Source organism: the organism of the source record quoted next, unplaced genomic scaffold, assembly GCF_019419815.1.
Source record: "Pyrus x bretschneideri cultivar Hongxiangsu unplaced genomic scaffold, Pyrus_bretschneideri_v1 Contig71, whole genome shotgun sequence".
Classification (NCBI taxonomy): domain Eukaryota; kingdom Viridiplantae; phylum Streptophyta; class Magnoliopsida; order Rosales; family Rosaceae; genus Pyrus; species Pyrus x bretschneideri.
Genome location: NW_025999811.1, coordinates 1,982,627 through 1,998,132, shown reverse-complemented (window position 1 = coordinate 1,998,132; position 15,506 = coordinate 1,982,627). Strand labels below are relative to the sequence as shown.

The following is a 15,506-nucleotide window of genomic DNA, read 5'->3' as shown; positions in this document are numbered from 1 at the left end:
GATAAACATCAATATCATCATTACTGTAAACACTATTTATTACCTTACTTCCATTTCATTTGATTATAACAGAAAATACAACAGCGCAATCATTCAGTTCGAATACTCCAATGAGTCATTGTTATCTGCCCATCATCAATGAAGGTATCATTTTTTTAATATTAATACCTACAATTTCAACTATGCTCTCTAAATCATGAAACACCTTTAATGTTTCCTTTTTAAGCAGATGCTTTTAATCTCATTAATGAAAATGAGATCCAGCCTAACGAGGACGTACCACCTTGACATCATACTATGGGAAGAAGGCCAATTCATAATTGTGCTAGAAACTTTAATGAAAACATGGAAATCCCAAGATTTCACATGCCAAATCCAACCACATGTCCAGATTGTCATGCCCGTTTGTTCTCTCATGAAACATCTGAAATGTGTTGCTTACGTGGAAAGCTTGCTCTACCATTGGCACCGTCCCCTCCTGAAATGACTGAGCTTTTTTGCAACCAATCTGCCGAGGGAAGACATTTTAGGCAGAATATACGAGCTTACAACCACATTTTTGCCTTCACTTCAATGGGAGTTCATGTTGACGAAAACCTAGCAACATGAAGATGTGGTATTTACACATTTCGTGCTCAAGGTTCCATATATCATAAGATTGGAAGTCTTTTGCCTATTAGAGATGGTAGACCGAGATTCCTACAAATGTATATATATGACACAGCTCATGAAATAGACAATCGAATGAGAGAAAGTGAAGCACTAAACAGAGATATGGTTGAAAAAATCCAACAAATCTTGAATCAATATAATCCATTTGTGCAAACATTTCACCACCTTGCGCAACGTCAAGATTTGCAAAGTTGTAGATTGATTATCAAAGAGCAGCCTGCGAATCAACGACAATATTGTTTACCGTCTGCATCTCAGGTTGCTGCAATCATAGTAGGTGGTGAAGGATCAGAAAACATTAGAGGTCGAGATATTGTTGTGCAAACTACAGATGGTCAACTTAAGAGTATCAAAGACTGTGTCGGCTACTATGACCCTTTACAATATCCATTGTTGTTACCTTATGGAACATATGGATGGGATGTGAATACTCGAAATAACAACAGCAGAAAAGTGACATGTTGTGACTATTATTCGTATCTTCTTCAGGTAACCTAAGACCTTCATCTCTATGAATACAATATTATTTTTAAAACTTATATTGTGTTGAACAATGAATTATATCATTTTAGATCCGTCAACACGACGAATCGCTTCTACTTCGTGGTGGCCGCCTATTGCAACAATATGTAGTTGATAACTACGTCAAGATCGAATCACAAAAGCTTAGATGGATGCGTAATAATCAACACACAATTCGATCTGAATTTTATCGAGGACTGCAAGACTCATTAATTGCAGGACAAAATAATGCAGGTATGAAGCTAATCAGTTTATAATAAAACATATATATTCTTTAAGTTCATGTTCTGTCATATTAAATGAGACTTATTAATAGGTTGAAACAAAACAAACATATTTAGACTTATTAACGACCTATAACAAAACAAATACAGGAGACGTCGGTCGTCGTAGGACTATATTACCATCATCTTTTGTTGGTAGTCCCCGAGACATGTATCAAAGGTATCAAGATGCAATGACTTTGGTTCAAAAATATGGAAGACCAGATATTTTCCTAACAATGACATGTAATCCAACTTGGGAAGAAATAAGTGATGAGCTACTACCTGGCCAAACACCACAAGATCGACCAGATTTGCTTACAAGGGTTTTTCGTGCAAAATTTGAAGAGTTGAAGAATGATGTTATAAAAAAAGGTGTTTTAGGCAAAGTTCTTGCATATGTATATGTCATTGAGTTTCAAAAGCGCGGTCTCCCCCATGTTCACATGCTTCTCATGTTAGAAGAAAACGATAAGCTTAATAGTCCAGATGATTATGATCAGGTGGTACGGGCTGAAATACCAAATCCAAATGAAGAGCCTAAATTGTATGGTGCCGTCTTAAGGCATATGATACATGGTCCATGTGGAATACACAATTCACGGTCACCCTGTATGAAACGTGGTAGCTGTAAACGAAATTATCCTAAGCCATTTGCACTAACTACAGTTCAAGGAAATGATTCTTATCCAGTCTATCGTAGAAGAGACAATCATGATCCAATCCCATTAGATCATAATGCATGTATAATGGTGGATAATCGGTGGGTCATTCCGTATAACTCATGGCTACTCCTCAGATATGATTGTCATATTAATGTTGAGATTTGTTGCAGCATTAAGAGTGTTAAGTATCTGCACAAATATGTTTACAAAGGTCCCGACCGAGTAGCTTTTGAAGTCCATCATGAACCTATTCAAGATGAAATAAAGCAGTTTGTTGATGCAAGATGGGTTTGTGCACCTGAAGCTTTATGGAGAATATTCAAATTTGTAACTAATCGACTCTATCCATCGGTGGAACGATTACAAATTCATCTTCCTGAAGGACAAACTATTCATTTTTACCCTCACCAAAGAGTAACAGATATTTTGGCAGATGACACTAACTCGATGACTATGCTGACAGAGTTTTTTACCAAGAATACCACTTGCCCGGAAGCACGACAATACTTATACCGGGAATTCCCTAAACGGTTCAAATGGAGTCAAAGAGATAAACTCTAGAGTGAGAGGATGAATAACCATAAAGTTATTGGCCGGATATATGCAGTCTCGCCGAATGAGGGTGAAAAATTCTACTTACGCATCCTTCTTAATCATGTTAGAGGACCAACATCATTTGAGAATTTAAGAACAGTCAATGACATTGTACAACCAACATTTAAGAAGGCAGTGGAACAACAAGGTTTGCTAGAAGATGATGATAGCATCAGACAGTGTCTCTGTGAAGCCACTAACATTCGCATGCCGTCAGCTTTGCGAAGGTTGTTTGTTACCATCTTAGTTTATTGCGAGCCACATGGAGTAAGAAGATTATGGGATGAATTTCATTCTTTTATGGTGGAAGATTATTCTACTTCAAGTACCACAAATAATACTTCTATCTTGAACAAGCTTTTGCAAGACTTGAACGGACTATTAGTGCAACATAGTAAGTCTGTATCTGATTACGATTTACCACAAATAACACAAGATTGTGTTAGAGACAACACAATTCCAAGGATAATACAAGATGAAGTTTCACTTGACATCTCTGAAGCAGACCTCAATGCGGTACAAAATCTAAATGAAGACCAAATGGTAGCGTATAACTCGATTGTGTCTGCTATTGAACAACGAGACAATGCCATATTTTTTGTGGATGGTCCCGGAGGGACAGGAAAGACATACTTATATCGTGCTTTGTTAGCAACCTTAAGGAGTAAGGGTCATATTATATTGGTAACAGCAACATCTGGAATTGCAGCAACCATATTGCCAGGTGGAAGAACAGCACACTCTAGATTTAAAATTCCCCTCAGTCCAGATGCATCTTCCACATGTTCTATTAGTATCCAGTCAGATTTGGCAGAATTGATAAGAAAAACATCAGCTGTTGTTTGGGATGAAGCACCAATGGCACACAGGTTTGCATTTGAGGCTCTCGATCGAACGTTCAAAGATATAATGGGCGTTGACCTACCATATGGAGGAAAGGTCATAATCTTTGGAGGAGATTTTCGACAAGTTCTTCTAGTTGTTCCAAAAGGTACAAGATCTGAATTGATGCAAGCAAGTATGATTAATGCTTCATTTTGGGAACACGTGAAAATCATTCGTCTTAGGCATAACATGAGATCCATCAATGATCAAGACTTTTCAGAGTTCTTACTTCATGTTGGTAATGGGGAACAAGAAACTATGATAGACGACATGATGCAATTACCATCATCTATGGTTATTCCATGGAATGGTGAAGAATCCATTGTCCAATTGGTTAATGAAGTTTTCCCCGATTTGGAATGTCATGTATGTGATGCAAGATACTTGGTGGAAAGAGCAATTATAACACCAAACAATGAGGATGCTGACAAAATCAATAAAATGATCATCGATAAATTTCCGGGGATTGAACATATCTTATACTCTTTCGATTCAGTTGAGGACGATGTGAGAAATTTGTATCAACAAGAATTCTTGAATTCAATCTCACCTGGTGGAATGCCCCCTCATCAGTTAACTTTGAAAAAAGGTGCCCCGATAATGCTTTTGGGAAATATCGATTCGAAGATGGGGTTGTGCAATGGTACAAGACTGGCTTGCCATGGAGCTTACAATAATCTAATTGATGCCGAAATCTTATCTGGACAATTTGCTGGAACTAGAGTGTTTTTACCAAGAATCTCTTTAAAGACCATAGAAAGTGCAGGACTCCCATTCGAAATGATGAGAAAACAGTTTCCAGTGAAATTGAGTTTTGCACTAACTATAAATAAATCACAAGGGCAGACAATACCAAATGTGGGTATTTATCTACCAGATCACGTATTCAGTCATAGACAATTGTACATGGCTTTATCAAGAGGAGTTTCAGCGTCTACAACAAAAGTCTTGGTAAAGAAAGGAGAGTTACACGGTAACGAAGGAGTCTTCACAAGAAATGTTGTGTACAAAGATATTTTGCTTCCCTTGAATTCAACATAAGGTTACATTCTTTTTTTTAATGTTTAATTCCCTTTTTTAACTTTTAATGCACTTCAATTACAAATAATGCTAATATTTGATTTTAACCAAACGCATTAAATTTTCAACAGGACGGAATGATATGAGTTCATTATATTTTTTGGTGTCATGTGCATCAAGGTCAATTAAATTTCTCGGATTGTTTTTATACTTTTTATTTAACTTTTAGTTGGAACTAAATTATAAGGATCTTCTCTGTTATTTATTACTTTTTTTTTTTTTTTTACATATTCTAGACAAAATACTTTAGATTCCGCCTGTATTATTAGATATGATAATCGCCTTTATTTTATGTTTCTATACTTTGAACCAATCCTCGCATATAAATACATCTAAAATGTGTAAGTTGCGTGTAGCGTGCCATGATTTAAAAAGTGTCTTTCGCACGTGCTTGAGAACACCGTAATAGGTATTGCTGCGTGTGAGAGAGTATCCACGTCAACAACTTCAATTTATTGCTTCCAATTAGGAGCAGTCATCTTCTAGATTTCATACCTCACCTCCAAACTTGGTATCATACTTTCTAAAGCATATACATTGACAACCACAATGGAACAAAACTAACATAATACACATTTAGGGGCGCGTAGCGCCCGTGATGGTTCTTCCGAGCACTCCCATGATGGTTCTCCCATGATGGTTCTCCCATGATGGTTCTGGAAACTCACACGAGCACTCCCATGATGGTTCTTCCGTGACCGCCAGCACGCCTTAATTCTGGTCGGGATGTTTCAAAAATTGTCTATATAAAATATATGAAAATAATTATAAAGTAGAGTTTACAGTTTAAGTGATTAAAAGCATTCATTCATAATTTCAAAGCCATGTGTTTCAGTTTCTCATTCGTGAGCACAACTCATATATAAACAAATATATAAATAAATACACCAAGATATCATTTGGCATTTGTACACTTAAACAAATGGTACCATATGTATGGTATGGGAATAAGAAGTTTACAGTCCAACTACCAAATCATTTCTATTCAATAAAAATTGAATTAACACATAAACACACAACACATTAAAGAGAATGGCATAAACAAATTAATAAAATTGAAGATGAACGTTGCCCCTAAAATATCTTGGCAACATCCTTAATTAAACCACGGTTAGCTAGAGCAAAATTCAAGTACTCCTGGTACGAAATGAAGCCATCACCGTCAGTATCGATCTCCGCCATCATAAATTTCACTTCATCGGGTTGAACGCAGCCTAGTGTTTTTAATGCATCTCCTAGCTCGGTTGCAGAAATTAGGCCATCACCGTTGGTGTCAAACCGCTTGAAAATTCTCTCTCGATCAGCCTTTTCTTTAGGATCTTCTTCGGCCATTTTTTGAAATGGTTAGATCAAAATGTGTTTTCTCTAGGTTGAGTTTTGGTTTCTTGATGATTGATGAATGTGAAATTAAGATGTAAAAGCAAATATTGGTTTGCGATAAATGAATGAAGTGACCGATAAATAGTTTGGTTCTTAAAGAGATGATTTTCTAAAAAGGTAAGGTAGTCCTTCAAAATAGGGGTTTGAAAATGAATTGCGGATATTTGCCTAAAGAATGAAACTTTCAATACTTTTACCCAAATAAGGAAAAAGAATTTTTCTAACATAACTTGTTGTAGAGCTTGTTGTTCGGGAAATACATAAATCCTCACTGGTCATTTTCTTTCTTACAATCTAGCGTCTAAGAAAATGAATACAGGTGTCCTTTTCTGCATAAATAAAGAAAACGTGGACATATATTTGGTTTGTTTTGGTGGATAATTTTTGGTCAATTTGTAAGAGGATTGGTTACATGTTTTAGTTGTTTATCCATTTTTATTACTATTTAAAGAAAAAGACAGTTGCAATGGTTCGGTGAAATAGTACTAATGGATGTGTTAACCAAAAGTGGAAAGTTCTTGAAGGGACGAAGTGCATTCCACGCGTCAAATACATGTGGTGATATGAGAATCATGATGTTGAATGGATTATGTGATTTGGGAGATTTTCTTTCAATTGACTCACATTACTTATAATTTGTACACTTATTTTTTTGGATAAATTATACTTTCATACTTCATGTTTGGGATCTATTTCAATTCCTTACAACATCTTCAAAATATTTCACTTTCATACATTAAGTACTATTTTATTTCAAAATAATACATCTGTTACATTTTCCATCCATTGATTTGTTAAATGCTAACGTGGCTGCCACATATATACAAGAAGAAGAAGAAGAAGAAGAAGAAGAGGGAGGAAGAAAGAAAAAAAAAAAAATTTTGAAACTATCCTTCAACGCCCCCCCCCCCCCCCCGGGCCCCCCAAAGCGACCCACATATGCAAGAAGAAGGACAATTTGCAAGAACAAGAAGAAGAGGAGGGAGGAAGGAAGAAAGAAAGAAAAAAATTGAAACTATCCCTAACCCCCCTGGCCCCACTGAGCCCTCCGCAATCTGGTGATTTCCTGTATTGGTGAGTTTTGAATATACTTTGAGTTTGAGATGACTTTTGGACTGGTTTTGTGGTAGATCCACCTAATCTCGGGTGGGATTTTTAGGGGCGGTTGATGGGGGATTTTTGGGAGGGGTGGCTTGGGTGGGATTTTGGGGTTTTTTTTTCTTTCTTTCTTCCTCCCTCTTCTTCTTGTTCTTGCAGATGTGGGTCACTGCCGGGCCCGGGGGGGGGGGGGGGAGGGATTGTGGGTTTCAATTATTATTTTTGAGAAAATTCAGGTTTTTTAAAAAATAAAAAATTTAAATTATTTTATTTGCCACGTGGCAAACATTTGGCAGCCATGTGGCATATATGTGTCAACCACGTCAACATTTAATGGATCAATGGATGGAAAATGTAACAGAGGTGTTATTTTGAAATAAAATAGTAGTTAAGGTATGAAAGTGAAATGTTTTAAAGATGTTGTAATGAATTGAAATAAACCTCAAACCTGAGGTATGAAAATGTAATTTATCCTATTTTTTATTTTTCTTTTTGGTAAATATTTTTTAATTTTTATTAAACGCATAATATTGATTGCATTGCTACATTTTAATACACATGAGCCTTACTATGTTAGGCTCACTTGTATTAGAATGTGTTAGCAATGTAGTCGTACACACATATGATAAACATCGAAATTAATAAAACCACCTCTTAACAGTGCGGCTCTACCATAGTTTAGTTGTATTCTTTTTCACTTATAGCTGAGAGATCTTAAGTTCAATTATTATCAAAAGCAAATTCAAACCATCCTAATTATTATAGCTAGTCAGTTGTGAGGTTTGGCCTAGTACCTCACTGTTAGTATAAATAATATCGCATGTTTGAAAAAAGAAAAAGACAATGGCCATAAGTTCCGAAACGACGTGCTCTAACAAAGGACAATTGACTGAAAGGACTTGTTTCCGGCAATATTCGGTTCTAAGTCCCATATGAGCTTGAGAATGGAAGTTCCAGAAGATTAGGTAATCAAGCTGCCTAACACATGGATTCCACAATCAAGGAAACAAAAGAGAAGATTATAGAAAGCAAACATATACAAGTGATTTGCAAAAACATAGCTTGTACATTCTAGAGACAGTAACAGAACGTGACAATGCAGCCGTGTTGCTATGAGTCCACAAAAATTACATGCGTGCTCGATAAAAACCTATGACGAGTCCCCAACTTTGTATGGGGGTCACTTGAAAACTAGACCCGATAATATACCAGATACAAAGCTACATGGTAAGTTGTAGGCAAAACAAAAACGCGTGGTAAAATAAACGATGAAAATATTTGGATCAGAAACATGAGAAAGGTAAAAGAATGTTATTAACGTCGTACCTCAGAACGAACGTTTATTGAATTACAGTGACATGGTGTTATACAATCAACAACATATTTCGTTGAACCAATTAATTTTGCTACAAATGGTTGAGGTCTATCTCACAACACCGCAAACTGGCTACGACAGTAGATCTGAAGTTTACATTTATTGGATAGCAGGTAGTTATACTTACTTGAAAAAACCTAGGCTACAGACTTGAGAAGGACATTCAACACCGATTCTCGAGTTGGCAATGCCGGAATAGCACCTCTCTCCGTCACAGTCAATGCGCCGCAAGCGTTAGCAAACACGAGCGCATCTCTCAGTTTGTCCTCGTCCTGCATTTCAAATCCAGATGGCCACTCTCTTTAGGTTGACAGGCATAATCTATTGTTAAAAAAAACATAATAATGTAGGATATAACTTCGAACGCTATATTTTCAGTCAATAAAATGGACGACAAGTAGGGTTTAAATGCAGTACATGCTTAAATCTAGTCTTTAATAAAGAAGCTCTACCACTATCCAACACTATGTTTATAATTTGAGAATTTCAACAAATAAAATGGAGTAATTCCCAAGTCATATGATGAATAACAAATAAGTCGAAAATATATAATGTTGAAATTATCTTCTACAACTCAAAAAGCCACTGTCACCACCTGTACTCTATTCTAGCAACGTCTGGAACAAAGGTATCTTTCTTATTCTTCAAGAGGCAAGATCACAGCTGCCCAGTTAATTAGGAAAGGATTTCCAAGGAAGATATCTAGTACGTAGAGGGTTTAGACTATCGTTTGTCAATTTGACCCACTGATATCCCTCCCCCCTAACATTTAACAATGTAACCCACTAGCACTAAAATAACCCTGGTATGTAGACGAGGGGATTAGAAAAGGATTAGACATGAAGAAACTCATTCCTTCTACCCCTACCATTTTTCGGATAGGATTGGAATGGATAGATTTCTTCATGAGTAATCCATCTTCTATCCTCTAGTTGGTCATAGTTTTTTCTTCTCCCCTCAAAATGCCTTGAGATTAGGGGTTTACCCATTCCCAATCCAATCCTACAAATCAAACAAGCCCGAAAGTTCTCTAAATTTTTGTGTCCAAGATGCAGTACCTGAAGCAAAGAAAGATCAACAGCTAGTTGTGATAATATTCCAGCCACAAATGCGTCCCCAGCACCAGTGGTGTCCACTGCATCTACCTTCATACCCTTGACTCTTCCACTGAATTCCTGCAAATACATATAATGTGCGGTTTCAGATACACAAACGCTAGGAAGAGAAGTATATTGTGGTTTCAGAAATGTTTGGAAAAAGATGCGCAGAGAGAAGCAAGCAGTCAAAATTGCTCCTACTTGGTATTCACACGAGAATCAAATTAATTGCTTTTACTGAGATTGCTAATAAAATCAAACTAATTCACCAAAATTGATATATACTCACTTTATAGTATCATCAATATCAAACTGTGCAATTAATACATTCATCATTTTTTTTCACACTTTCAACATATCTCAAACACTCTTATGATATTACTTGAACTATTTTTTATTAAATTAATAATACTCTAAGATTCACACGTTATAATGCATGAGTCAATGTGTAAGAGCATATTTGAAAGCTTACCTTGGTGTAGTACCTGCAACCATCAGGGCCCTCAGTGACCAGAAGTAATTTAAGATTTGGATGGTACAATTTGCGAACAACATTTTCATCATATGGATCTTCTCCTTCCGTTAGAAAAGAAATCTCTTCTTCACTTATCTGAAAAACAAATAATCAAATTTTCTGACGCAATATTTCCAATTTCTTTTAGCACTTCCCCTTTACCATTTTCACAAAAGGGACAATGAAAATCAAATATGAACCTACAAGTGCATAATCTGCATAGTTAAAGGTTTAATTACCTTGATAACATCAGCAGTGTCCCATATACTCAAAATTCCTTCTCTAGCACTCTTTGCGGAAGGCCACAGTGGAAGTCTGAGGTTGGGATCGTAGGACAGAACTACACCAGCGTCCTTTGCAGCTTTTGTTGCTGCAATATGAGCTGACTTGCATGGTTCCGTGATAAGACTTATAGAACCATAATGTAATATTTTTGCCTGCCACAGGATGGTCAAGACAGACTCCGAACATTACTATAAAGAAAATGACTAACAAGTCAAATAAAAAATGGGTGGTGCTATCCACACACCCCTTTTTACTTTTGGCACAGCCCTCTCAATTTCCGGCCAACAGATTGAATGAATAGAAAAGATCAATGGATAGAAATTAACAAGAGGTGTGTGGGAGGTAAAAATGGGTGTGTGGACAGCACCACCTTAAAAAAATAAACGGACAAAACTCTGCAAAATAAAATCATGTCAGACAGGCATGCAAGTTGATATCCAACAATAAGAAGAGCCCAAAATGGGGTGACCTAAATGAAACACACTGATACCGGAGTCTGCGGCTGTCATGATGTCTCAGATGCATAAATGTAAGTGGGTTTGGATTCTGGAATAAAGAGTTCAAATTTAAGTATCCTTCTCATGTGAGGTGTACTATGTGATATTGAAAAGTTGGTTTAGGTTTACCAGTCATTAATCAGATGATAAACCATGCAAGATAGTTAGTTCTCTAGACATTTCCTTTATAAGATATATTTATCCTTGCCTTCTTTTGACTCTTTACAATTATAATCTTTCAGTGTTATTTAACTAACAACAGCAACTGTTTCATACCTTCCTAATTAAATCAAGATCAAGTTCAGCTTCTTGAAGCAACATATCAGCACTAGGGTTACGATAAAACATGAACTCACGTTCCCCATCACTCGTCAATGTAACAAAAGCTAAAGCAGTTCGTGCACCAGGATCAAAACGCATTCCCTCATTGTTCACATTATTCTCCTTTAGTATATCAGCAAGCATGTATCCAAATTCATCTTCCCCGACCTGCAGGCATTGCATAAATATAAAATACCTGAAAGGATAACATTGCCCTGAACTCAAGATTTTATAAAACAGTAAACAATTGGCACAACACGAGAGAACTAGTTTTGTTTTTGTTTCACTACTTTAATGCATAAGAAGAACTAAGATGCAACAATACAGCTAAGAAATACAATAGAAAACTAGGTTGAAAGTGTCTAAGCATGCACAATGCAACTATGATAGGCAAGGTAGGCTATGTTGAAAGTGGTCAAATTATTAGTTAATGACTTAAAATATTAAGTAACCGTGGACTTCATTTAGAAACCAGAATAACAATAATATGGATACATATATTTAAAATGATACCTTTCCAATAAAAGCTGATGAGCCACCAAGACGAGCTATGCCAACTGCAACATTAGCAGGGGCTCCTCCAGCAGCTTTTTTAAATGCAGGTGCCTCAGCCAATGAAAGTCCACTAGTAGTTGGGACAAAATCAATCAGCATTTCCCCGAAACAAACCACAAGGGAGGATTCTTTTGTGTCCAGTAGCACATCTCCTGCAAATGCTTTTCCTAAAATATTTTACTGTCAGACAGTGAAAGGCTCAGTTTTTAACAACAGGAAACTTTGATAATTAAGTAAGCAGAAGACCAAAAGCTGTATGGTAATGTCACTCATGATTCAAGTCATATGCAAAGCATGTTCTGCACAAATAGCGAAATTTAAGAAAGCACAAGCTCATGGTCCTAATTACAGCAATCCAAGAACAACATGTAGAATCCAGGAATTTAGTTTGGCAAATTTCATGGCATGCACATTTACTGAACAGTGACATCAAAATAGAACGTGCAGTGCATTATAAAATGAGACAACTTGGATGCCTAAAGAGCATTAGGAGTAAAGGTGGAATTAAGACAAAGTCAAGACAATCAAGATGGAATCAAGACAACTACGAGTAGATCAAGACATCACCTGACCTCTAGAGTACTTCCAGGTTTTGGTTAGGGTTAAAGAGACTGAACTATGATAAGTTCTTTGAGCAACGAACATAGAGATAGCATGTGCCTATTAGTCTAGAATAGTCAAAATAGTATAGGATATGACAGAGATTCTTAGGAGTAACTAAAAACTGAATGGACATTAGGCACAATAAAAAGTCAAAACAGGAAAAACCACAGCTAAATTAACATTCAGGATGACTAAAAGCTGTCCTGGAAGACAAGGACATTGGCTGGTCAACCAGCCACACTCTAAGTGGGCTGAAAGGTTTTCTCGGGGTACCAGATACTCCTGGTCAACCAAAGATTTCAGCAGTCGACCAAGATAACTCAGGTACCACAGCTTTTCGGTGCACAAGGGTTTTTTACTGGTGAATTATCCCCTTCAACTATCTTTACAAAATCAAACTTTCAAATGTATTTGACATGTTGACCATGAGCTGCTGGCTCTGCTTGAACCTAAATGCTCCTATAACTCTCGGAAGAGAGCAATACCAGCAGTGATGCTCCTCTCAACTGTCCCATGGCCAATCGAAACATTTCTTTTAGGTTTTGGATGCTTGGTGGATTCCCCACCTTTCTCTAATGGAGGACTTCAGTGTGAACACTGATGTAAGTTATCTGGCATACCTCGATGCGAGTATGCACTGCTCTCCAGTCTCTACCTTGGAACTTTCCAATATCCTTCCTTCTTCTTTCCTTCTCATATCACGGAATCCTAAAATCCCAAACTGGATGACATTCCAGTTTCAGTCTGTCCTCGTTCTTAACATTTTGCATTTATTTTACAATTAAAAGGTCCCGCGCTTGCAGCTTTCACTTCAATTGCCAAAGATAAAGATAAAATCGGGACACTTATAGAGCTAGACGTCTCACATATGCAGTCAACAACAACCGATCACAAAAATGCAATTCTAACATTCATGATCCAAATACCCAAACGAAAATTTTACCAGAAAATGCAAATAATGCCCGACGAACTCCAATTACCCAAATGAACAATTCATACAATACTTCAATCCAATCCAGGAACATCACACAAACGCCCCCAAATGAACAATTCATACAATACTTCAATCCAATTCAGGAACATCACACAAACGCCCCAAAAGTACGTCATAATTCAGCAAAATAATCAGATAAAAATCAGAACCAAACAAAACCCATATTCCAAAGAGGCAGATAGAACTCAGAAACCAAAGCATTACCTTGGACATTCAATCTGGCAATGGAGGAAGAACTGAGAGGTGGTGGGGAAGCAAATGCAGAGGCTCTGACTGTCCGTTGACTAAAAGAAACCGAATTGCGAGGCAAAGAAACCACCCCGCCGAAGCAGAAAGCAGTAGAATGAAGAGCCATCAAAACAATCGCAGACCCAGAAGAGAATTCGAACCAGTTGAGAACTTCCAATTTCGATTTTACTCTGAAGCTCTTGTGGAATGGAAAATGGCAGCGGAGAAAGCAAAGCAGGAGAGCAGTGGCGTAGTCGTAATGTTTGTCGCCTTGTCAAAGTTCTTTGGACTGCCGATGAACTTTGTTGTTCTAATTGGTTGGCCCCCCCGAAGCCTTTGTTTTGTTGCCATGTGTGACGAAATCTATTCCATCGTCTATTCTATTCTCACCAGACAAAATTTGATTTTGAATCCGGCATTCCATCGCATAATTTAAATATTCTCCGGACCTTAGTGTGAAATTTAAGATCAGAAAATTCGAACTTTTGATTTGTGTGAAAGAGATATAAAAAGTTCAAAATCTTTGATTTGTCTGAGATGAGACAGCAGAATGAATTAATGAGAACCGTCAGATTCAATTTCAGTAATTTAGATCATCTTATCCTTAAACTCATATACTCTGATGTATCCAATGCAGTAGTCAATATTATAAATGAGTGTTACGAAGGGAGTTACGTTGCGAGCCTTTAAAATTAGTGTTAGGGAAAGGTATTTTTGATTTCATGCTTGTTAGTGAGGCACAAAAACCTAGCACCTTCGTTGTGATACCAAAAGTCAGTGTGACAGCAAAATGTTTCAAATTTCTTTCTTGAAATGATTACAATGCACCTTTGGCTATACTATGGTAAGAATTTTATAGACCAATTTAGAGATATATGCTCGCAAGACCATGAAAACATGAAGAATATAGTTCATCAGTGGAAACGATAAACACGGAAATTTTTTTGGCAATAACGTACTTACACAGAAGAAGCCGAAAAATCAAGTACCACCAAGTAATTTTTCTTGTACATACTCACTCTCACTATGATACATCCTGCACGATTAAGTTAAGACTTAAATCATATTTGTGACTTAATACAAATCCCAATGGGTTCGGTCCCAATCTGGCTCGTTAACCCAAAAATAATACTAGGCTCAAATTGAACCCCTAAATGCAGATATGATTAATTAACTAATTTAACTTATTAGATTCAAAACTAATAAATCTAATTAACTATATTCGGCACGCGTTCAATGTCATATAATATTAGAGTGCGATTCTAATTGTTTTAGTGAATTAAACCACTTTTTTCTGTCTCTGTCTTAACAAGAACAATAATGATTGAGCTTTGAGGGTCAGATAGACCATAAGTGATACCAAACTGTATGTCATGACCGTTGATACCAATATAGCAGGTATGTATATATGTGTAAAAAATCTTTCACATTGAATTGGTATGAGCTTTTACCAAAAAAAATTTAGCAATTGGACCTTAGGCTTTTTGTGGACTCGAACTACAGAGGAATTCATTGGGCCTTATGAGTATTGAGGTCCATTTTAATAAAAATAAATAAAAACATCTAATTAATTTCCCGGTTTAGTGCGGTTGAATTCGGTTTTTATTGTCTACAAATCGATAATTAAATTGGCCTGAACCGGTTTTGTAGCCCAGCAGACACAAACCACAAAACAGAGCCCTATCCTTTAGATGCGTTGGTTGTATCGGATTATCTCGGACTAGACTAACTTCAAGAACTAAATTGGATTGGCTTAGCATAGACTAAACACTACTAGAATTGTGAAACGTTTGGTGCAGTGTCGAACTAGCCTACACTAAATTATATATTTTTATCTCTACTAATTAATGAGTTTTAATTATGAAAACTTCCACCTTC

General features: G+C 36.7%; 4 protein-coding genes across 5 annotated transcripts; 2 read left to right on the top strand and 2 right to left on the bottom strand.

The window, feature by feature from the left end:
* The first annotated feature begins 774 nt into the window (after nucleotides 1–774).
* LOC125472697 lies at nucleotides 775–2,696 on the top strand. Its single transcript, XM_048574416.1, has 5 exons — nucleotides 775–1,161; nucleotides 1,245–1,428; nucleotides 1,569–2,022; nucleotides 2,293–2,410; nucleotides 2,586–2,696. Exons 1-5 carry the CDS (start codon nucleotides 775–777, stop codon nucleotides 2,694–2,696), a joined length of 1,254 nt encoding a protein of 417 aa, XP_048430373.1.
* Nucleotides 2,693–4,642, top strand: LOC125472696 (ATP-dependent DNA helicase pif1-like). Its single transcript, XM_048574415.1, has one exon. It carries the CDS (start codon nucleotides 2,693–2,695, stop codon nucleotides 4,640–4,642), a length of 1,950 nt encoding a protein of 649 aa, XP_048430372.1.
* Nucleotides 4,643–5,512: 870 nt separating this feature from the next.
* LOC108865550 (polcalcin Bet v 4) lies at nucleotides 5,513–6,154 on the bottom strand. Its single transcript, XM_018642574.2, has one exon. The coding sequence runs from the start codon at nucleotides 6,011–6,013 to the stop codon at nucleotides 5,756–5,758; it is 258 nt and encodes an 85-aa protein (XP_018498090.1). The 5' UTR covers nucleotides 6,014–6,154; the 3' UTR covers nucleotides 5,513–5,755.
* A 2,297-nt stretch (nucleotides 6,155–8,451) lies between these two features.
* On the bottom strand, nucleotides 8,452–13,755 carry LOC103927248 (probable fructokinase-6, chloroplastic). Of its 2 annotated transcripts, none has more exons than XM_009336142.3 (7): nucleotides 13,605–13,755; nucleotides 11,762–11,970; nucleotides 11,204–11,416; nucleotides 10,385–10,582; nucleotides 10,104–10,241; nucleotides 9,593–9,709; nucleotides 8,452–8,806 (listed from the first exon to the last, which is right to left on the bottom strand). In XM_009336142.3, the coding sequence occupies exons 1-7, from the start codon at nucleotides 13,753–13,755 to the stop codon at nucleotides 8,672–8,674; spliced, it is 1,161 nt and encodes a 386-aa protein (XP_009334417.2). In that variant the 3' UTR covers nucleotides 8,452–8,671. The 2 variants fall into 2 exon arrangements, with proteins under 2 accessions (XP_009334417.2, XP_048430432.1); XM_048574475.1 differs by having other exon boundaries at nucleotides 11,762–11,983; nucleotides 13,605–13,728.
* Nucleotides 13,756–15,506: the final 1,751 nt, after the last annotated feature.

What these genes read in the sequence shown, in the direction of transcription:
- LOC125472697 (XM_048574416.1), top strand. Translation starts at nt 775, where the DNA reads ATGGTTGAAAAAATCCAACAAATCTTGAATCAATATAATCCATTTGTG. An exon ending in ATTATTCGTATCTTCTTCAG is followed by an intron (nt 1,162 to 1,244) that starts GTAACCTAAGAC and finishes ATATCATTTTAG; the next exon opens with ATCCGTCAACACGACGAATC. An exon ending in TTGTATGGTGCCGTCTTAAG is followed by an intron (nt 2,023 to 2,292) that starts GCATATGATACA and finishes GATTTGTTGCAG; the next exon opens with CATTAAGAGTGTTAAGTATC.
- LOC125472696 (XM_048574415.1), top strand. Translation starts at nt 2,693, where the DNA reads ATGAATAACCATAAAGTTATTGGCCGGATATATGCAGTCTCGCCGAAT.
- LOC108865550 (XM_018642574.2), bottom strand. Translation starts at nt 6,013, where the DNA reads ATGGCCGAAGAAGATCCTAAAGAAAAGGCTGATCGAGAGAGAATTTTC.
- LOC103927248 (XM_009336142.3), bottom strand. Translation starts at nt 13,755, where the DNA reads ATGGCTCTTCATTCTACTGCTTTCTGCTTCGGCGGGGTGGTTTCTTTG. An exon ending in ATCTTGATTTAATTAGGAAG is followed by an intron (nt 10,583 to 11,203) that starts GTATGAAACAGT and finishes ATCCTGTGGCAG; the next exon opens with GCAAAAATATTACATTATGG. An exon ending in ACACTGCTGATGTTATCAAG is followed by an intron (nt 10,242 to 10,384) that starts GTAATTAAACCT and finishes TTTGTTTTTCAG; the next exon opens with ATAAGTGAAGAAGAGATTTC.